General features: G+C 45.7%; 1 protein-coding gene across 2 annotated transcripts in view; it reads left to right on the top strand.

Annotated features, from left to right (window-relative positions):
* Positions 1-24,047, top strand: part of LOC140194776 (collagen alpha-1(XV) chain-like) — a 333,668-nt gene that overhangs the window by 148,885 nt on the left and 160,736 nt on the right. For both annotated transcript variants that reach the window (XM_072252059.1, XM_072252067.1), the window contains exons 6-7: positions 8,844-9,024; positions 11,944-12,044. In XM_072252059.1, coding sequence (XP_072108160.1) covers positions 8,844-9,024; positions 11,944-12,044 — 282 coding nt within the window. The remainder of the gene's footprint in view (positions 1-8,843; positions 9,025-11,943; positions 12,045-24,047) is intronic.

Here is a 24,047-nt window from a genome sequence, read left to right as displayed (position 1 = left end):
GAAGTCACCACCTGTCCAAACCTCTGATGCCCAGCATGACCACTGGTCAAAGCTCTATAAACAGCACTCACAAGAAAAACAAAAATTACACACAAGTTTTAAAATAAACCACAATTAGGACAAACAAATACAAAGTCCATTTGAGTTCAAAGTGGTCATAGTGTTGCTTGAACACGAGGAATTCTGCAGATGCTGGAAATTCAAGCAACACACATCAAAGTTGCTGGTGAACGCAGCAGGCCAGGCAGCATCTCTAGGAAGAGGTACAGTCGACGTTTCAGGCCAAGACCCTTCGTCAGGACTAACTGAAGGAAGAGTTAGTAAGAGATTTGAAAGTTGGAGGGGGAGGGGAAGATCCAAAATGATAGGAGAAGACAGGAGGGGGAGGGATGGAGCCAAGAGCTGGACAGTTGATTGGCAAAAGGGATATGAGAGGATCATGGGACAGGAGGCCCAGGGAGAGGGAAAAGGGGGAGGGGGGGAACCAGAGGATGGGCAAGGGGTACAGTGAGAGGGACAGAGGGAGAAAAAGGAGAGAGAGAGAAAGAATGTGTGTTTATAAATAAATACCGGATGGGGTACGAGGGGGAGGTGGGGCCTAGCGGAAGTTAGAGAAGTCGACGTTCATGCCATCAGGTTGGAGGCTACCCAGACGGAATATAAGGTGTTGTTCCTCCAACCTGAGCGTGGCTTCATAGTGTTGCTTAATCTGTAATTGTCCTGATTAGGGTGTTTTGTTACCCATGGTAAATCTGAATCCTTCTCCCTCACAGATAGAAAGACTTGGTATATCAACCATGGTTCATGGGGAACAGGTGGAACTGCAGCACTGACCCGCGACACTTCACTAACTACAAATTCTGGCTCAGAAAGGATCAGCTTTTCCTGTTCTCAGTTTTCTGTCCACTAACCCAGCCACAATCCCACCCTTTCTGATGTGGTTTAATAATCTCTGCTCTGTTTCCATATTTCTGGTCTCCTCCAGAACATCAAAATACACCACATCCACTGGCTTCCCCGAGACCTTCCCCGAAACTCAGAAATCTTTGACAAATTTACCACAGAACATAGAACATTAAATTAGAATCAGGTTTGATATCACTGACGTATGCTGTGAAATTTATTGTCCTGCTGCAGCAGTACATTGCAATACATAATAAACCAAAATTAGAATAAGATATTCCGGTTTAAGATGATGCTGCCAAAGCTGTGCGACAGCTTACTGGAAATCATCAGGCAAGAGATTCAGCTGAAAACGCTACTTGTAATATCTTTCATAAAGCAAATTGTGCTGAACTATTGCCACAGGCGGAGGTGAGGCTGGTTTGGGCAATGAGCCGTGCTGGGACATTGCGAGGCGCAACGTGTTTGAGTCACCGAGTTTTCTTTCTTGCAACGCACACAAAATACCGGTGGAACGCAGCAGGCCAAGACAACGTCCACAGGAAGAAGCACAGTCGACGTTTCGGGCCGGGACCCTTCGTCAGAACTAACTGAAAGAAGAGATCTCTTCTTTCAGTTAGTCCTGACGAGGGGTCAAAGCTAAATTATGAGTGTGGGGGAGGGGAAGGAATACAGCACTCACAGCACGCTGGAGGAACTCAGCAGGTCGGGCAGCATCCATGGAAAAGATTGGTCGATGTTTCGGGCCGGAACTGACGAAGGGTTCTGGCCTGAAACATTGACCGATCTTTTCCACGGATGCTGCCCGACCTGCTGAGTTCCTCCAGCGTGTTGTGAGTGTCGCTTTGACCCCAGCATCTGCAGATTATTTTATGGGAAGGAATACAAGCTGGCAGGTGATAGATGAGACCAGGTAAGGGGGGACAAAGTAAGAAGCAGGGCGGTGATAGGTGGAAGAGGTAAAGGGCTGAAGAAGAAGTAATCTGATAGGAGGCATAAGTGATAATGTGCTCCTCCTTTGTTGTTGTGCTCATTACAGTGAAAGATTGTAATGCATCTGCAAGCTTTTATCAGTGCACGATATCCTGCAGTGAAGTGGTGGAGATACCTCTCTGCCAAAGGAGGTGTAAGGCTTTTCTTCCCTCTGCTAGCCTGCAGGTCACCCTTGGGCAAAGCGTAGCACCTGCTTAGCCCCCGATCAGGATCATGTGAAGCCATGGGAGTGGGTGGTGGATGGTCGTATGAGCAGCCGGTCCCTATCACAAGTTCTAGTTATGTGACCACTGACACCAGGCAGACAATCTCTGAAGATCATTGATCATGGCTGGGGTCTCCCGTCTTGTCTGCAAAGACACTGCCTGGAAGAGGCAATGGCAGACCACTTCTGTAGAAAAATTTGCCAAGAGCAGTCACGGTCATGGAAAGACAATGATGGTCATGTCATATGACACGGCGCATAATGATGATGTCATAAAACGCAGCACATGATGATGATGATGATCCTGCCGATGCTGGAAATCTTGAGCAGAATTTACAGAAGATATTGGAAAAACTCATCAGGTCAGGCAGCATCTGTGGAGAAGAATAAACAGTCAATGTTTCAGACCAGGACACTTCATCAGGATTTGCAGCATCTGTAGTATTTGCTCCTATTTCTTATAGTGAATCTGATACGTTAAGGATGAGTCAGCTGCCGTTGTTTCTGATGACCGAGTGATTCTAGCACACACGTTCCTTCACTGGTGTGTTTGGGGAATGAAACTACATAACTTCCCCATCTTCCCCAGAACATACTGGTACAATTCTACACTGCCATCATACAGAGCATCCTCACATCAAACATTACTGTCTGCATTGGCGCAGCATCCTCCCACAATACACAAAACACTTGGCTGCAGTCCACCATCACTGCAGAACTTGCATGTGCTCACGACAAAGAAGTGGGCAGGGAAAAAACCACTGAGGACACACCCCACCCTGCAAATTGCCTTTATCAAACACTCTCTTCTAGAAAGCACTATGGAACTAATAACAGAATAAATCACGTATTCTTAAAAGTTTCTTCCTCCAGGAAGTTAATCTGATCAACCATTCTAGTTAGGCCACCCCTACCCCCTCTGTCTATTAGCCCATCACTGCAGTGCACAGTAAACACTTCAAACCACTTTTTATAATGTTGCTTATATTGTAAATACATGCTGATATTTATGTGTTTGTGCACATTTCGTTCCATATCTGTACATTAACCATTAGATTTTATATGATTATTTATTTTTATATAATTCATTATTTTTTATGATTGTTGACTGTTGTTTTTGTTGCATGTAACACCACAGCAAATTGCCAATACATGGAACTGTGTAGATATGGTGAATAAAGCTGATCCTTGATTGATGATAACTGTATTTCCAGTTTAGAACCCTCTATTGGTGGAGTTGTGGAGGGTTGTTGTAGGCTGTAGCAGGACTTTGACAGGATGCAGAGCTTGGCTGAGAAGTAGCAGATGGAGTTTAAACCCAGAAAAGTGTGAAGTGAATCACTTTGGAGGGTCAAGTTAGCAGGCAGACTGCGAGGTTAATGGCAGGCTTCGTGGCAGTGTGGAAGATCAGAGGGATCTTGTGATCCATGTCCATAGATTCCCCCAGAGTTGCAACGCAAGTCGATAGGGTTATTAAGAAGGCATTTGGTGTGTTGACCTTCATTAGTCAGGGGATTGAGTTTTCTTATAGGAGAATTGCAGAGAGACATTGATAGGATGCAGAAGTGGGCTGAGAAGTGGCAGATGGAGTTCAACCCGGAGAAGTGTGAGGTGGTACACTTTGGAAGGACAAACTCCAAGGCAGAGTACAAAGTAAATGGCAGGATACTTGGTAGTGTGGAGGAGCAAAGGGATCTGTGGGTACATGTCCACAGATCGCTGAAAGTTGCCTCACAGGTAGATAGAGTAGTTAAGAAAGCTTATGGGGTGTTAGCTTTCATAAGTCAAGGGATAGAGTTTAAGAGTCGCGATGTAATGATGCAGCTCTATAAAACTCTGGTTAGGCCACACTTAGAGTACTGTGTCCAGTTCTGGTCGCCTCACTATAGGAAGGATGTGGAAGCATTGGAAAGGGTACAGAGGAGATTTACCAGGATGCTGCCTGGTTTAGAAAGTATGCATTATGATCAGAGATTAAGGGAGTTAGGGCTTTACTCTTTGGAGAGAAGGAGAATGAGAGGAGACATGATAGAGGTGTACAAGATAATAAGAGGAATAGATAGAGTGGATAGCCAGCGCCTCTTCCCCAGGGCACCACTGCTCAATACAAGAGGACATGGCTTTAAGGTAAGGGGTGGGAAGTGCAAGGGGGATATTAGAGGAAGGTTTTTTATTCAGAGAGTGGTTGGTGTGTGGAATGCACTGCCTGAGTCAGTGGTGGAGGCAGATACACTAGTGAAGTTTAAGAGACTACTAGACAGGTATATGGAGGAATTTAAGGTGGGGAGTTATATGGGAGGCAGGGTTTGAAGGTCGGCACAACATTGTGGGCCGAAGGGCCTGTACTGTGCTGTACTATTCTATGTTCTATGTGGAATGGGGTTAGGGGGAAATGGATGAGCCATGATCAAATGGCAGAGCAAACCCATTGGGCTGAAAGGGTTAATTCTGCTCCTGTGTCTTTTGTCTTGTGGTCTTAAGAACCGTGAAGTAATTCTACAGCTCTATAAAACCCTGGTTAGACCGCATGGAGTATTGTTTTCAATTCTAGTCGCCTCATTTTAGGAAGAATGTGGTCAAATGTTACGGGGAGAAGGCAGGAGAATGGGGTTGAGAGGGATAGTAAATCAGCCACGATAGAATGGTGGAGCAGACTTGATGGGCTGAATGGCCTAATTCTGCTACTATGACTTGTACTCTCATGATTAACCAGAGATCTTTTCCCAGGGCGGAAATGTCTAATACAAGAGGATGTAATTTTAAGGTGATTGGAGGAAAATATGGGGGTGGGATGTCATAGGGCAGGTGGTTTTTTTTACACAGAGTGGTGGGTGCCTAGAATGCCCAGATGGGGTGGTGATAGAGGCAGATACAGTAGGGATATTTTAGAGAATCCTGGATAGGCACATAGATGATAGAAAAATTGAGGGTTATGTGGGAGGGTTAAAAAGGTTAAAAAGTCAGAACAACTTTGAACCTGCGCTGTGCTGCAATGTCCTATTCCCTTCTTAGGATTTCCCAATCAGTTACATTCATTAAGTGAAATTTAGTGACCTTACAGGGAATAGTGCCAGCATTTGCAGTTCGGAATACAAAGGGGGCTGTGTAGAAAGCGAGGGGTGTGACCACAGTGAGGCTCATTGTGACTAACTGGTCACCCCATCAACACGCGATACCACTTGGCTGGCCCACTGGTCAGATGACTGGAAGGCATCTGACTGGGAGCTAACTTAAAATATTTGAAGTTGTTCTGCTCTAGCGTTTTTATCTTCCATCTCAATCAAGACAACAAAAGGCTCGCAGCGTTGGAAGCAACTTTGAAGTAATTGATATGCAGTCATAAGAAATATGCTCTGGCAAGGAGATCACAGCAGGAATGAGGCAGAAATACCGACGGGTATTAATATAGAGAACTGTGCAAAAGTCTTAGGTGCATATACTGTATATCACTAGTGTGCCTAAGACTTTTGTACAGTGCTGTAGTTATTTTATGTATTGCACTGTACGGCTGCCACAGTAAAACCACAAATTTCATGGCAGATGTGAGTGATGATAAACCAGATTCTGATATGGGTCTCTATTGTGGACTGAGAGTGGGAAGGGGGCAGGGAGAGGTGAGGGAGCGGGAAGCACAGGAGAGACATTCTGTCATGATGAATAAATCAATTTTTTGGAATCAGATGACCTCCTGGTTTGTCTGCACCTTCGCCACACCCCCTCCTCTGCCACCTGTCCCACTCCCCTCCTGCGATGTTTAACCCTCGCCGTTCCCAACATCGTTTGCTTCCTCCTGATTTACAAATCAGCTCCACCTTGACAAATACAGTCCTCTACAGTCATAGGCATCCTAAGACTGTGCCTAAGCCCTTTGTAAATCACCATACCTGTCAGCCTTTTCAATATTGTTTTTAATTCTTAATATCACAGGTAGATGGGGTCGTAAAGTGAGCTTTTGGCACACTGGCCTTCATAAGTCAATGTACTGAGTACAAGCGATATGATGTTAAGCTCAGGTAAGACGTAATCTGGGGTAACGTGTCCAGTTTTGGTCACCTATCTGTGGGAAAGGTATCAATAAGAGAAAATTTACAAGAATGTTGCCGGGACTTGAGGACCTGTTATAGGGAAAGGTTTAACAGGTTAAAACTTTATTCCCTGGAGTGTAGAAGAACGCAGGCAGATTTGATAGAGGAATACAAATTTACGAAGAGGTTTAGATAGGGGGAATCCAAGCATGCCTTTTCCACTGAGTTTAGGTGAGCTTAAAACTAGAGGCCATGGGCTAAGGGTTAAACGTGAAATGTTGAAGGGGAACGTGAGGGGAACCTTCTTCACTCAGAGGGTGGTGGGAATCTGGAAATAGCTGCCAGGGCAAGTGGTGGACGCTGGTTCCATTTCAACATTTAAGAGTGATTTGGACAGGTAGACAGATGGGAGGGGCATGGAGGGCAATGTTCCAGGTGCAGAGAGATGGGACTGGGCACTTGGAGTACTGTGTCCAGTTCTGGTCACCTCACTATAGGAAGGATGTGGAAGCACTGGAAAGGGTACAGAGGAGATTTACCAGGATGCTGCCTGGTTTAGAGAGTATGCATTATGATCAGAGATTAAGGGAGCTAGGGCTTTACTCTTTGGAGAGAAGGAGGATGAGAGGAGACATGATAGAGGTGAACAAGATAATAAGAGGAATAGATAGAGTGGATAGCCAGTGCCTCTTCCCCAGGGCAACACTGCTCAATACAAGAGGACATGGCTTTAAGGTAAGGGGTGGGAAGTTCAAGGGGGATATTAGGGGAAGGTTTTTTATTCAGAGAGTGGTTGGTGTGTGGAATGCACTGCCTGAGTCAGTGGTGGAGGCAGATACACTAGTGAAGTTTAAGAGTCTACTAGTCAGGTATATGGAGGAAATTAAGGTGGGGGATTACATGGGAGGCAGGGTTTGAGGGTCAGCACAACATTGTGGGCCGAAGGGCCTGTATTGTGCTGTACTATTCTATGTTCTATAATGGTTCAGCACTGACCAGATGGGCCAAAGGCCCACTCTGTTCTGTGCTCTATGACTTGTATATAACAAGGAGAAAGTGTTGGTTGAGTAGTCTCTGAAACAAAGTACAGAAAGAACAATAAATCCAAACTCAATCTGTGTGTTTACATTCTGCTCAGAAACAAGTGCCTTGCCAGCTTTGATTACTGCTATTTTAATCGTGTGATTGCCAGCATTTTATTTTTGCCACAGAAGCTCACTTCACTTTTCCACTCTCTTATGCTTCTCTGTTCAATTGTTCACAGCTGTTCCCCTCAGATTCTGTGCCCCTCTCTTTCAAATCCGTACAAGGAGAAAAACCTTGACTCCTCCCCCCCCCCAACATACACTCAGTGGCCACTTTATTAGGTAAGCTGAAACACTTGCTCATTAATACAAATATCTAATCAGCCAATCATGTGGCAGCAACTCAACGCATAAAAGCATGCCGACATGGTCAAGAGGTTCAGTTGTTGTTCAGACCAAACATCAGAATGGGGAAGAAATGTGATCTAAGTGACTTTGACTGTGGAATGATTATTGGTGCCAGATAGGGTGGTTTGAGTATCTAAGAAACTGCTGATCTCCTGGGATTTTCACACACAACAGTCTCTAGAGTTTACAGAGAATGGTGCAAAAATACAAAAAAAAGCAGCCAGTGAATGGCACTTTTGTGGGTGAAAATGCCTTGTTAGTGAGAGAGGCCAGAGGAGAATGGCCAGACTGGTTCAAGCTGACAGGAAGGAGACAGTATCTGAAATAACTAGACATTACAACAGTGTGTAACCAGATGTTACACCTTGAAGTGGATGGGCTACAGCAGCAGAAGATCATGAACATACACTCAGTGCCCCTATATGAGGTACGGAAGGTCCAAATACAGTGGCCGTAGAGTGTACGCTGTGGGGCCAGTGATGTTGTGGGGATGGAACTGGACTCTCTCACGGCGGTGTCTGAAAAGAGGATGCTGTCTAAGTTGCATGCCATCTTGGACAATGTCTCCCATCCACTACATAATGTACTGGTTGGGCACAGGAGTACATTCAGCCAGAGACTCATTCCACCGAGATGCAACACAAAGCGTCATAGGAAGTCATTCCTGCCTGTGGCCATCAAACTTTACAACTCCTCCCGTGGAGGGTCAGACACCCTGAGCCAATAGGCTGGTCCTGGACTTTTTTCATAATTTACTGGCATAATTTACATATTACTATTTAACTATTTATGGTTTTATTACTATTTATTATTTATGGTGCAACTGTAATGAAAACCAATTTCCCCGGGATCAATAAAGTATGACTATGACTATGCATAAACCACAGCCCCATTTTCTGCACTGAGTCCCCAGCTATCGGTACCCATCTTTATCAGCACTAGATCTTGGAAACCCTTCACAAAGAAAATCTACTGATGCTGGAAATCTGAGCAACACACACAAAATGCTGGAGGAACTCAGCAGGCCGGGTGGCATCTGTGAAAAAGAGTACAGTCGACATTTCGGGCCGAAACCCTTCAACAGGTCCTGTTTTCAGTCAGTTTTGAGCCCCCACCATGTGCGTTGACGAAGATAAGCCCAGGACAATGCACACAAAACGTGCCTTCCTTCTATTTTAATCACACGATTGTCAGCAGCTGCCTTAATTTTCTCCTGGTTAATAGTTCTTACGTTGGTCCTGCTTGTTCTGAAGGTGGTGTCTTCCACCATATGTTGCGTTTCAGGAAGTTCACGCACGTCTCATGGATCCACAGCCGATTCAGCCCCCCGATGACGTTACTGTCACCACGGAGATGGAGACCTCCTCCGGTCTGCCTGATATCAGCTTCCAGGAGACAACCACATCTGGCATTTCCGGGGAGAGGCCCCCGGAGGAGGGGGAAGACTTTGAAATACCAGAGCAAGGTACCTTTATATTCTTGACTTTATCCAGAATCAGGTTAATGTTACTTGTGTGTGTCATGAAATTTGTTGTCTTTGTGGCAGCAATACAAGGCAATACATAATAATAGGAAAAAAACATGAATTACTGTATATACATTAAATAATTAAATAGACGTCCTCTACTCTGAGGCCTTCCTGTCTGGTCCTATACTCCCCCACCATAAAAATCACCCTCTGGACGTCGAGGCCTTTCAACATTCAAAAGGTTTTAATGAGGTCACTCCTCATCCTTTTGAATTGCAGCAAATACGAGCCCAGAGCTATCAAATGCTCTTCATATGGCAACCCCTTCGACCCTGGAATCATTTTTGTGAATCTCCTTTGAACCCTCTCCAGTTTCAGCACATCCTTTCTTAGATAAGGGGCCCAAAACTGCTCACAATTCTCCAAGTGAGGCCTCACCAGTGCTTTATAAAGTCTCAACATTATATCCTAGCTTTTGTATTCTAGTCCATATTATATTCGTATTTTACAGCAAAATGCCATCACTGGTGAGCTGAAAGTTCACGGACCCATAATCAGCTTGACCTGGGATTGATGCCTAAGATCAAAGTCCAACAGTCAATTGAAAATCCATGACTTAAAGCCCAATGGCTGAAGCCCTGAGTCTACAGGTCTGAAGGCCACTGGAGCAGTCAGAGGCCTGATGTCTCCGAGAGAGGCCTGAAGGCCCAGAGGTCTTTCCTGGCTTTCCTGGGTCTGCAGGACTGTCTCTGTGGGTGTGGGGGGGGGGGAGGAAACGGGGCTTGTTTTGTTGCTGTTGTGTTTTGTGTTGTTCTGTCGGACATCGTGGACACGCTGTGTTGGCGCCGGAATGTGTGGTGACACTTGCAGGCTGCCCCCCAGCACATCGTCAGGTTGCGTTGGTTGTTGATGCAAACGAAACAGTTCCCTGTACGTTTCGATGGATGCACACGTGATAAGTAAATCTGAATTGCTGAAATGGATGCTTCCTGAAATAGTGTTTGGGAAACTGAAGCACCTTCAATAACTCCAAAAGACTGAGGTTTGGTAAAATACTGAAAGGCTTTTATTCGCTGTACAATACGACCTCCACAGTGAGTGTCTGCCCCCGGACTGAGGGGGAGGGGCAAGGCGAACACCTTTATACAGGACTCTGTGGGAGGAGCCACAGGGGCAGTCAGCAGAGGTGTGTGTCCAGACAGGTAACCGAATTACAACATATATACATGGTTTACCACAGAAACTAACCATAAGAGACCATTTGGCCCATCGAGTCTGCTCTGCCATTCTTGTGAGGAAGCAGGTTCACAGGTTTGGTAAGTGAGACAGGAGACACTGATTACGAAGAAGCACATGAACCATTTATTTATAAATAAACAGAGAAACACTAAACTGGGATTCTAGTTAAACAATGCTACACAGTACCAGCGACCCAGGTTCAATTCCCACCGCTGTCTGTAAGGAGTTTGTACGTTCTCCCCGTGACCGAGTGGGTTTCCTCCAGGCTCCCATTTCCAGCCACAGTCCAAAGACACACTGGATAGTGGGCTAATTGGTCATTGTGAATTGACTCATGATTACGCTAGGGTTAGATGAGAGCGTTGCTGGGCAGCATGGCTCCAAGGACCAGTAGGCCCCGTTCCACATTGTATCGCAATAAACAAATAAATAAATCAATAGCTGTGCCTATGTCATCGAGAGTCTGTCTTCAGGCTCCTGTACCTCAAAGTTAGATTAGATTCAACTCTATTGTCATTGTGCCAATTAAATGCAGTTAGCATCTAACCAGAAATGCAAAGAATAGTGTTATTTACAAAATAACTGCGAATAATAAGTAAGTGCTACAGCACACAAATATAGAAGTACTGAGACAGTACAATATGGGTGCAATACTGCTTAGCGCTGCGATGAGAGGTTCAGCAGGGTCACAGCCTCAGGGAAGAAGCTCTTCCTGTGCCTGCTGGTGCAGGAGTGGAGGCTCCTGTAGCGCATACTGGATAGGAGGAGAGTAAAAAGTCTATGGTTAGGGTGAGATGCATCCCTGATAATGCTTTTCGCCCTGCCCAGGCAGCGTTTATGGTAGATGTTCTCAATGTTGGCAATTGGGTGCCGATAATCTGCTGGGCAGTTTTCACCACACGCTGGAGTGCTTTGCGGTCCGATATGGGACAATTGCCATACCACACTGAGATGCAGTTGGTGAGTATGCTCTCAATGGTGCAGCAGTAAAAGTCTGTCAGTATCCTGGGACAGAGGTGAGCTTTCTTGATGCTCCGCAGGAAATAAAGGCACTGTTGCGCCTTTTTGATCAGGATGGAGGAGTTCAGGGACCAGGTGAGATCCTTGGAAATGTGGACACCAAGGAATTTGAAGCTTGATACACGCTCCACTACAGCTCCGTTGATGTAGATGGGGACGTGAGTGTAACTCCTAGCATGCCTGAAGTCCAGAATGATTTCCTTGGTCTTCTCGGTGTTAGGGGCCAGGTTGTTGTTGGCACACCACGTGGCCAGGAGCTGGACCTCGTCCCTGTAGGCCGTCTCGTCATCCCCTCTGATCAGGCCAACTGCCATGGTGTCGTCTGATCAGACTTCAAAGTACATATATGTACAGGTCACCACATACAACCCAGAGATTCATTTTCTTACAGGAATTTACATGAAAATAAAGAAATCTGATAGAATTTATGAAAAACTATAAATAACAAAGGACTGACAACCAATGTGCAAAAGACAAATCACACAAACGATAAAATTAGTAAATAAAGTCTTTGAGAGTGACTCCACCCCATTGATGGATGATCAACACAAACTCTGATTTACAGATACATACTGTACATCAAAGGGAATGAATGGCCTCCCCGTTCCACAACACTCTCTTGTTAATGCTAATTTTCTGAATTGAACTTGTGTCTAGCTCCCAGCCTGAGCGCTGTGAAGGATGGCCTGACTCTGTTGGAACCCAAAGGAGAAGCTGGATCTGGAAGCGAAAGTCTTCACCATGACAAAGGCACCAAGGTACCTACTAGACTGGAAATGGCAGTAGACAATCTCAGATCCTGCTCTCTCCCCCTCTGCTCGGCCCATTGCTTCAGCTCCCCATCCATCCTCCCCAACACCCCACTGACCCCTTGGCCTCCTTCAGTGCCCGGGTCACCAGGCTAAAGAGCTCTCCCCAAGCAGTAAGGCTGATCAGCATCTCCGCTCACTAACCCACCCCTCCACACCCCAACCACCACTCGTTTATCATTTCCCGTCAGTCACCCTATGCACAGACACTCCTGTGCACAGCATCACCTTATGGACGTACAATCAATCTATGAATATAAGCTACCTTACGTATTTGTATAATGTGTGTTTTTATATTATTGTATTCTTTATCTTATTGTGTTTTTTGTGCTGTATCGGATCCGTAGTAACACGGATTTCATTCTCCTTTACACTTCCGTTCTGGAAATGACGCTAAACAATGTTGAATCTTGAAGGGAAGTTTCTAACCTGGCCTGTCGGAGGGCATTACGGGTGGGAGAGATTTCTCCCTAATTAATTTGAATGCAAGTTATTTTTTGGGAGCTGGTTAGTTTTAAATGAATTAGAACTAGTCATAGTCATAGTCATAGTCGTAGTCATACTTTATTGATCCCGGGGGAAATTGGTTTTCATTACAGTTGCTCCATAAATAATAAATAGTAATAAAACCATAAATAGTTAAATAGTAATATGTAAATTACTTATGCAGGAAATAAGTCCAGGACCAGCCTCAGGGTGTCTGACCCTCCAAGAGCGGAGTTGTAAAGTTTGATGGCCACAGGCAGGAATGACTTCCTATGACGCTCTGTGTTGCATCTCGGTGGAATGAGTCTCTGGCTGAATGTACTCCTGTGCCCACCCAGTACATTATGTAGTGAATGGGAGACATTGACCAAGATGGCATGCAACTTGGACAGCATCCTCTTTTCAGACGCCACTGTCAGAGAGTCCAGTTCCATCCCCACAACATCACTGGCCTTACGAATGAGTTTGTTGATTCTGTTGGTGTCTGCTACCCTCAGCCTGCTGCCCCAGCACACAACAGCAAACATGATAGCACTGGCCACCACAGACTCGTAGAACATCCTCAGCATCGTCCGGCAGATGTTAAAGGACCTCAGTCTCCTCAGGAAATAGAGACAGCTCTGACCCTTCTTGTAGACAGCCTCAGTGTTCTTTGACCAGTCCAGTTTATTGTCAATTCGTATCCCCAGGTACTTGTAATCCTCCACCACTGCCCTGTATCTAAATAGAACATTGAACACTACAGCTCGGTACAGGCCCTTCAGCCCACTATGGTGTACTGACCTTTTAACCTGCTCTAAAATCATTCTAACTCTTCCTTCCTACATAACCCTCCATTTTTCTATCAGCCATGTGCCTATCTACTGATTTACTAACTTACTGCCGGTTACGTCACTGGTGTTTGGGGCAGTAAGGAAGGATCCCCATCTCTGGCGGTGTTCAGGGCTTCCTTCATCGTGTCTGTAGCCTCCTCTCGGTTTTCACTACTGTCAGTCATGCAGGTCAATAGACAATAGGTGCAGGAGTAGGCCATTTGGCCCTTTGAGCCAGCACCGCCATTCACTGTGATCATGGCTGATCATCCACAATCAGTATCCAGTTCCTGCCTTATCCCCATAACCTTTGATTCCGCTATCTTTAAGAGCTCTATCCATCTCTTTTTTGAAAGCATCCAGAGACTTGGCCTCCACAGCCTTCTGGGGCAGAGCATTCCATATATCCACCACTCTGGGTGAAAAAGTTTTTCTTCAACTCCGTTCTAAATGGTCTACTCCTAATTCTTAAACTGTGGCCTCTGTTTCTGGACTCACCCATCAGCGGGAACATGCTTCCTGCCTCCAGCGTGTCCAATCCCTTAATAATCTTATATGTTTCAATAAGATCCCCTCTCAGCCTTCTAAATTCCAGCGTATATAAGCCCAGTTGCTCCAATCTTTCAACATATGACAGTCCCACCATCCCGGGAATTAACCTTGTGAACCTTCGCTGCACTCCCTCAATAGCAAGAATGTCCTTCCTCAAATTTGGAGACCAAGACTGCACACAGTACTCCAGGTGTGGTCTCACCAGGTGGAGACTCAGGAATACCGTCACACTCAGATGTAGAAGGACTCTTCATTGCTGTTTCTGCGGCAATTTTGTTCTGCCTGTTGGGACTGTTAGCCCTGAGCTCTTTATGCTCCTCATGTTTCTGCCTGCACCACCACCTCCCACTTATTTCATGCACTTGTCCCTCTCTGTCTAAAAAAACTGTGTCTGACATTCCCACCCCACATTCCCCCCAATCACATTGAAAGTATATCTTCTCCCAGGCCAAGGCCACCCTGGGAACCCTGAGATAGCTAAATCCACAGCACCGGAAGACACGCAGATGCTTACAAGATGCACACCACGACTTAAAGCCAAAGTACTCATCTGGTGTAAGAGGAACACCCACAACAGGTCAAAATTGTTAATCCACGTCATGGCTCAAGTGAATCGGTTCAACGTTCAAAGTAAGTTTATTATCAAAGTGCATACAGTATATATAACCATACTCAACCCTGTGGTTCATTGTTATGTACACTGTAAGTCCAAGAAACACAATAGGTTCAATGGAAGACCACACCCAATAGGACTGACAAGCAACCACTGTACAAAAGAAACAAAACGTGCAAATACAAAAAGAAATAAATAATAATAAAATAAATAAGCAGTAAATATTGAGAAGATGAGATGAAGAGCCCATACGTTGTGGGAACAGTTGAGTGAAGTTATCCCCTCTGGTTCAGGAGCCTGAAGATTGAGGGGTAATGACTGTTCCTGAACCTGGTGGTGTGGTCCTGAGGCTCCTGTACCTCCTCCCTGATGGCAGCAGTGAGAAGAGAGCATGGTCTGAGTGGTGGGGGTCCGTGATGACGGATGCTGCTTTCCTGCGACAATACTTTGTCTACTTTTTACTTTATCGTCGCCAAACAATTGATACTAGAACGTAAATCATCACAGCGATATTTGATTCTGCACTTCCCACTCCCTGGATTACAAATCAATAGTAAATATTAAAAATTTAAATTATAAATCATAAATAGAAAATAGAAAAATGGAAAGTAAGGTAGTGCAAAAAAACCGAGAGGCAGGTCCGGATATTTGGAGGGTACGGCCCAGATCCAGGTCAGGATCCGTTCAGCAGTCTTATCACAGTTGGAAAGAAGCTGTTCCCAAATCTGGCCGTACGAGTCTTCAAGCTCCTGAGCCTTCTCCCGGAGGGAAAAGGGACAAAAAGTGTGTTGGCTGGGTGGGTTGTGTCCTTGATTATCCTGGCAGCACTGCTCCGACAGCGTGCAGATGTGCTCATTGGTGGGGAGGGCTTTACCGTGATGGACTGGGCCGTATCCACTACTTTTTTAAGATTTTCCATTCAAGGGCATTGGCGTTTCCATACCAGGCTGCGATGCAGCCAGTCAATACACTCTCCACCACACATCTATAGAAGATTGTTGAAGTTTTAGATGTCATGCCGAATCTTTGTAAAATTCTCAGTAAGGGCACTGTCGTGCTTTCAGAGTCAGGAGAACGTGTCATGAAATGTGAGAACGTGTCAACAGTCATGAAATGTGTTGGCTTTCTGGCAAGACAGAAGAAAAGTAATGATAAACAATGAAATAAACATTAGAGGAATAGTGAGGGCTCAGGGGCTGTTCAGAAATCTAACGGCAGAGGGGAAAAGCTCTTCCTGAATCATTGAGTGTGCAGCTCCTTTCCACTGGTAAGAAGAAGGGCATGTCCTGGGTGGTGGGAGTCTTTAGTGACAGCCTGAGAGGTAAACCTAATCCAACAACAAGTGCATTAATACCCCTGTGAAGGGGTGCAAGCTTTGTGTGGTGATTGAAGGGAGATTTTCTTTTGAAGAACTGAAAATATTGAAAATCCAAAACAAAAGCAGGTACTGCTGGAAACCCTGTAACAGGTGAGGCGGCATCTGTGGGTCGAGCGGCAGTTAACATTTTAGGACTAAGACCCTTGGTCAGGAAAGGGTGTTGTTGTAGTTTGTCTCCCTCTAGTGGCCGACAGCTGAACTGACGCCCAACCTGGAAGAGAGTTTTTTTAAAAAGTGAATGTAGATTAAAAGACTAAGCCAAACAGGGCACGAAATTCAGGAAAACTCCTCGTTCAACACTGAAAGGCTGTACATCTTGTGATATACAAATGTGCACAGCATTCATTTCAACACACACACACAAAATGCTGGAGGAACTCAGCAGGCCAGGCAGCATCTATGAAAATGAATAGACGGTTAACCTTTCGGGCTGAGACCCATCTTCAGGAATGAGAAGGAAGGGAGGAGACACCAGAATAAAAAGGAAGCTAGCTAGAAGGTGACAGGTGAAGCTGGGCAAGTGGAAACCTCCAATAGGACCACAACCTCATCGTTGGGTTTGGAGGCTTGCGTGCCTTAATGATACAGAGGGCTATGCTGGCTAGAGTCAGGGCTTCATGCTTTGGCTCTTGGTAGGGTCACCCATGCCAAACAGGTCAAAGGCCAGAGGCCAGACTAAGAGTGGTCCACCAGTCCACTAGGTTCAGGGGTTCCGCTCAGGGCTAACAACCCTGACTAGTCGAACAAAACTGTTACGTAAACAGCAATGAAGAATCCTTCTACGTCAGAGAGCGACAGCATGAACAGACAGAGATGGACTGGCATTGCTGCCCTAGATGCCAGCAGCGTCACGGGCAGTAATAGTAACAAATAATAGATGAGGGAAAAAGATAAAGGGCTGAAGAGGAAGAAATCTGATAGGAGAGGGGAGTGGACCAGAGGAGAAAGGGACCCAGGAGCAGATGAGAAGAAATAAAGGACCAGAGTGGGGAATAGAAGTGAGGGGAAGGGAAAAAACTTTTTACCAAGAGGAGAAATCGATGTTCATGCCATCAGATTGGAGGCTACCCAGACAGTTGCTCCTCCACCCTGAGGGTTCCTCACCTTGGCACAAGAGGCTGTGGACCAACACTTATTTCATTTTTTTTTACTGGAAATTAGAGTATCTTCTTACGTCTTGCTCAGTTTTATATTGTGCATTACAGTTTCAGGATTAAATCGCCAGTAATGGGACTCACTTAGCCTCCGCCATCCCTGCATTCACATATGCAGCACGACCAGGTTCCCAAGTCAGTGGCCTCGCTGAGGTTTGTAGGGAGCCACGGCGGTGTAGTGGTTAGCACAATGACAGACTGGGGTGTTCCGGAGTAGGGAGTTTGGACCCGGCCTTGTCCCGCAAGGAGTTACAGAAGCTGGGAGGCGATAAGAGGAGGAGACAAAGGGCTGAAGGAGAACAAATCTCATAGGAAAGGAGAGTGGATCAAGTTTTCCTAGATCCCAGATGTCCTAACTTTCCAAATAAAATTTTAGATTACTTTGACTATTTCTATATCATCTTTCAATAAATGTTACTCCTAGGTATCCTGAGGACTGAAATTGCCCAGAAAATGCAGTCAGTCATCCAGGAACCAGCCCACGTCAGGAATCACCTTGGAAACGTCGGCCACTAACACCGAAAACATCCCAACTATTTTAACAACAGCTTTCTATTCTTGGTGAACCATTACAGTTAACTTGCCTTCATTTTAATATTTTGCTTATAAACGGAGTGTCCATGAACACAAATCTGCATAATTTACAAACAGACTTCAACTTTGCACCTTCTACAGGCCCCATCCTTATTAATTTCATTTACCATGATACATCTCGGTAACAGGCCATTCTGGGCTAATGACCCCACGTCACCCAAGTAGCAGTTAATGTGACGCTGTTACAGTTCGAAGCGTTCCAGAGCTCAGAGTTTAATTCCAGCATCGAGTCTCTGGACCTCTTCCCTGTGGAATGTGTAGGTTTCCTCCCACTTCTTCCGTTTCCTCCCAGAGTCCGAAGCTCTGCAAAACTCTGGTTAGGCCACACTTGGAGTACTGTGTCCAGTTCTGGTCACCTCACTATAGGAAGGATGTGGAAGCATTGGAAAGGGTACAGAGGAGATTTACCAGGATGCTGCCTGGTTTAGAGAGTATGCATTATGATCAGAGATTAAGGGAGCTAGGGCTTTACTCTTTGGAGAGAAGGAGGATGAGAGGAGACATGATAGAGGTGAACAAGATAATAAGAGGAATAGATAGAGTGGATAGCCAGTGCCTCTTCCCCAGGGCACCACTGCTCAATACAAGAGGACATGGCTTTAAGGTAAGGGGTGGGAAGTTCAAGGGGGATATTAGAGGAAGGTTTTTTACTCAGAAAGTGGTTGGTGCGTGGAATGCACTGCCTGAGTCAGTGGTGGAGGCAGATACACTAGTGAAGTTTAAGAGACTACTAGACAGGTATATGGAGGAATTTAAGGTGGGGGGTTATATGGGAGGTAGGGTTTGAGGGTCAGCACAACATTGTGGGCTGAAGGGCCTGTACTATTCTATGTTCTATGTACTGGGTAGTTTAATTGGCAGGACAGCAACTCCTGGAAAGGCACAATTGGGAAGGAAGTTGTTGGCAACATCAACTCCATTGGAGTGCTCTTACTCTCCAAGTGTGCTGAACATGCCCTGACCATCACCAACACCCTGTTCCACCAGAGTAATAAGGTGAAAACTGTGTGGGTGCATCCCTGTTCAAAGAGTTGGCGTGTTACAGATGATATCATTGTTCAGAGGAGGAAACGCAGAGATGTAAACAGTACAGAAGCCGTGATCAGTGCTGATGGTGGCTAGACAGACCGACGGCTTATTCACTCACCTCCAAAATCATGCGGAGGAGTAGAGTGCAAAAGAAGTTGAGCCGTCCCAGATTCACCATCGAGAGCCTAAAAGACACAGTGAAGGTGCAACACCTCCAGGCTGCCCTTTCTAAAAGGCTCCCAAAGCAGTGTCCAGAGGACATTGAAGCTCACATGACCACACTGAAGGCCACCGTCCTTGATACTTGTAAAAACATCATTGGATACAAGACAGGAAAAACAAAGACTGGTTTGATGAAAATGACAATGAAATAGAAGAGGAAATCAACAACGGAGGAACGTTTGCCTGGCAGAGGACATCAAACGCAAGACAAAATGAGAAGCTCACTCCAAAGCTAAGGCCATAGTCCAGTGTAGCGTGAGGAAAATACAGAGTCAGTGGTGGACTGAGAGGCCCCAGAAATACAGCAGCTTGTTCTCTCTGGTGCTATCAAGAGTTTCTTTATTGCCACCAAGGCAGTGTATCATGGCCTAACCACCAAACCATTATGGCCTGAACCCCCTTTGCTCCAAAGGCTGCTAAAGGACAATGATGCCATCAGTTCTCGATGGAAGGAACACTTTGAGGAGCTACTTAATCGTAACATCACTGCTGACATTGAAGTCATCTACCAGCTCCCACAATGGCCCATGAAGGAGGACATGAGTAAGCCTCCTGGTATCAAAGACGTACAGATGCCTTGCAAGAAATTGAGAAACAACAAAGCCACTGGGCCTGATGGAATCCCAACACAAGTCCTCAAGGAAAATGCCACAGAACTTAAAAATCATATTTCATTATCTGCTTGTCAAGATCTGGGACCAGGAGAAGATTCCAGCTGAACTCAACATAAGGAAAGGCCCAACTAACTACGTCTACCACCACCTCAATGGCCTACACTTGCCAACACCGCAATAGGACTAGTGGATCACGGATCGGCCTCTTCAGTCATCTCAAGACCCTCAAGTGATCAGATCGACCACCAGGAGAAGAATCATACTTGACTACGAGTGATCGCTGATAAGTTTTGCCGCCGCTATTGGGGACTCGGGAGTCGATCGACTCGGGGACTTTGAGACTTTATTTACCGTGCCCATGGTTTGTTCTTCATCAAATGATGGTATTGCTTTGCACTGCTGTAACTATATATTATAATTATGTGGTTCTGTCAGTGTTAGTCTTTGGTCTGCCCTGTTTTTCTGTGATATCACTCTGGAGAAACATGGTATCATTTCTTAATGCATGTATGCATTTCTAAATGACAATAAGAGGACTGAGTGTTCTCATAATCTAATTCTAAATAGATAAGTGAGAGAGGTCAGAGGAGAACGGCCAGACTGGTTCAAGCTGACAGGAAGGTGACAGTAACTCAAATAACCACACATTACAACAGTGGTGTGCTAAAGAGCGTTTCGGGGTTGGTACTTGAGGACCTGATTTATAGAGGAAGGTTGAATAGATTCAGACTTTTTTTCCCTGGAGCATAAGAGAATGAGGGGAGACCTTAAAGAGGTATACAAAATTATGGGGGGTACAGATGGGGTGAATGCAAGCAGGCTTTTAGCCCTCAGGTTGAGGGAGACTAGACTAGAGGCTAAGGTGTAACATTTTAGGAGAATCTGGGAGTTAACTTCACTCAGAGGGTGGTGAGACTGTGGACTGAGCTGTCAGTGCAAGTGGCAGGGTGCAGGTTCAATTTCAACATTTAAGGGAAGTTTTGGTGAGTACGTGGAGGGGAGGGAGCATAGTCATAGTCATAGTCATACTTTATTGATCGCGGGGGAAACTGGTTTTCGTTATAGTTGCACCATAAATAATAAATAGTAATAAAACCATAAATAGTTGAATAGTAATATGTAAATTATGCCAGGAAATTATGAAATAAGTCCAGGATCAGCCTATTGACTCAGGGTGTCTGACCCTCCAAGGGAGGAGTTGTAAAGTTTGATGGCCACAGGCAGGAATGACTTCCTATGACGCTCCGTGCTGCATCTCGGTGGAATGAGTCTCTGGCTGAATGTACTCCTGTGCCCACCCAGTACATTATGTAGTGGATGGGAGACATTGACCAAGATGGCATGCAACTTGGACAGCATCCTCTTTTCAGACACCACCGTCAGTGAGTCCAGTTCCATCCCCACAACATCACTGGCCTTACGAATGAGTTTGTTGATTCTGTTGGTGTCTGCTACTCTCAGCCTGCTGCCCCAGCACACAACAGCAAACATGATCGCACTGGCCACCACAGACTCGTAGAACATCCTCAGCATCATCCAGCAGATGTTAAAGGACCTCAGTCTCCTCAGGAAATAGAGACGGCTCTGACCCTTCTTGTAGACAGCCTCAGTGTTCTTTGGCCGGTCCAGTTTATTGTCAATTGGTATCCCCAGGTACTTGTAATCCTCCACCATGTCCACACTGACCCCCTGGATGGAAACAGGGGTCACCGGTACCTTAGCTCTCCTGAGGTCTACCACCAGCTCCTTAGTCTTTTTCACATTAAGCTGCAGATAATTCTGCTCACACCATGTGACAAAGTTTCCTACCGTAGCCCTGTACTCAGCCTCATCTCCCTTGCTGATGCATCCAACTATGGCAGAGAGCTATGGTCAAGGTGCAGGTCAGTAGAACTAGGCAGATGATCCGACAGGCAGGGACTAGATGGGCCAAAAGACCTGTTTCTTTGCTGAAGCACTCCATGACTCTACACGTTCCTCAAGGAATGTTTGATTCCGTTCTTTCCTGTGTCACCACTAGATGGGGCTAGATGTCACTACATCTCTGACTCAGCTAGACCGAATGCAGTCATCAGAATCAGTGACGGACTGGCACTGACGTTGGTTATGAAATGTGTCATTTTCCAGCAACACTACAGTGCAACACACGAAAATTACTACACGTTATAAAAATAAATCATTCGTTATGCATCATGTCGTATGATGTAGACAATCATGGTCTTTACATGACCAGGATTGTTCTGGGCAAATTTTTCTACAAAAGTGGTTTGCCATTGCCTTCTTCTGGGCAGTGTCTTTACAAGACGGGTGACCCCAACCATTATCAATACTCTTCAGAGACTGTCTGCCTGGCGTCAGTGGTTTTGCGTAACAAGGACTCGTAATATGCACCACCTGCTCATACAGCCATCCACCACCCCGATCAGAGGGGCTAAACAGGTGCTACACCTTCACAAACACAAGAAAAATCTGCAGATGCTGGAAATTCAAGCAACACACATATAAAATGCTGGTGAACGCAGCAGGCCAGGCAGCATCTATAGGAAGAGGTACAGTCGACGTTTCGGGCCGAGACCCTTCGTCAGGACTAACTGAAAGAAGAGCTAGTAAGAGATTTGAAAGTGGGAGGGGAAGGGGGAGATCCAAAATGATAGGAGAAGACAGGAGGGGGAGGGATGGAGCCAAGAGCTGGACAGTTGATTGGCAAAAGGGATATGAGAGGATAATGGGACAGGAGGCCCAGGGAGAAAGGAAGGGGGAGGGGGAGGTGCTACACCTTGCCCAAGGGTGACCTACAGGCTAGCGGAGGGAAGGAGCCCCGTGTATCTCCTTTGACAGAGACCTATCTCCACCCCACTACCCACAAACAATAAGTAAATAAATAATAAACAGGGTATCTGAGGTAGTGATCATGGGTTATTGAGCTGTTCAGAAATTTGATGGCAGAGAGGAAAGCGCTGCTGCTGAATCACTCGAGTGTATGTTCTATACCTTCTTGCCGATGGAAAATAAAGGGTTTTCTTGGATGGATGCCACCTTCTTGAGGCAACACCTCCTAAGTTTGTGCTTGGAGGTGGGAGGGTGAGGGTTGTGCCTGTGACGGAGCCGGCTAAGCCTACAATCCTCCACAGCCTCTTGAGCTCCTCTGCACTGGGGCCTCCACATCAGCCGGTGGTGCAACAGGCAGAGTGCTCTCCACCCTACATCGGCAGAAATCTGTGAGCGTCCTTGGTGACTTTCCAAACCTCTTCAAGCTCCGCAGGCGTGACTTAAACAGTGAGGGTTAGCTTTAAGCAGGGCACGCCGGATGTCAGCGGAACCCGCTCAGCACGTGGCTTCTCCACAGCTGGCATGAATGTGAGCAGGGGACGGGATTTCAGAACTGGACATGTTTACCCTCCCGGGAGGCGTGTTTGACACTTTCTCAGTTGTTATCAGAATCAGGTTTTACATCACCGGCATATTGTCATAAAATTTGTTGTTTTTCCACAGCAGTACATTACGATACATGTGTAGCCTGGGGTAAGGTACACACTCGGGACTACAAATACTTTTTTGAGTTTTAATTCCTTTATCTGTTTTAGATGTTTAAGTGCCAGAAGAGAGTCACAAAACAAAGCGAACAAATTTACAACCAGTTCTTGCCGTTACAATCTGAGTTTAACTTTCGATCCACACCCTTGTGTACGGACAAAATTGTGTATGCAGTATAAAAAATACCAGAACTAATACGGTAGTGGGAATTCTACTCGGCTGGTGAGGAACTTAGCATAAGCCATGCGATCCAGTGTCGATTCATTTACTTGAGAAAATCTTTCCTCACCATGCCCAGACTCGGGGAGGAACTCAATTCCAACGCCCCACCAGCATCTTCAGCAGGAAACAAAATGGTCTCCCCACTATCCCGCCCGTGCGTAATGACATCACCGTCTCCCCTTAAAGGCACAGACAACTATTCTAGCATTACCTGGATGGATGCCTAAGTACACTTTTAACAATACTGAATAAGATCCGACACTCACCCGGTTACATATAAGAATAAAAAAAAACTAAATTACAAAAAAAAATATATATATATACATATACCTACACACTACAAATGTATCTGCCTCTACCACCTCCCTTGGCAGGGTATTCCACTCTGTGTATAAAACTTACCTCTGATATTCCCCCCCCCCCCCATACTTTCCTCTACTTTCCACATGGGCTTCCTCCGGATGACTCAGCTTCTTCCCACATTCCCAGATGTATGGGCATTGGAGCAGGAAGCATGGCAGCACTGGAACACCAGGTAGCGTAATGCGCTGGGAGATCAATTCCCGCTGCTGTTTGTGCATTCTCCCTGTGACCGCATGGGCTTCCTCCCATATTCCAAACCTGCACGGATTATTAGGTTGATTGGCCACATGGGTGTGATTGGGCCATGTCCAGCTGGCTCTTTCGATGTACATGTGGCAAATAATGCTAATATTTCAAAGATCTTTATCTTTAAAACTAC

The sequence above is a fragment of the Mobula birostris genome, chromosome 1 (assembly GCF_030028105.1).
Source record: "Mobula birostris isolate sMobBir1 chromosome 1, sMobBir1.hap1, whole genome shotgun sequence".
NCBI lineage: Eukaryota > Metazoa > Chordata > Chondrichthyes > Myliobatiformes > Myliobatidae > Mobula > Mobula birostris.
This window is presented reverse-complemented; position numbering and strand designations above follow the sequence as displayed.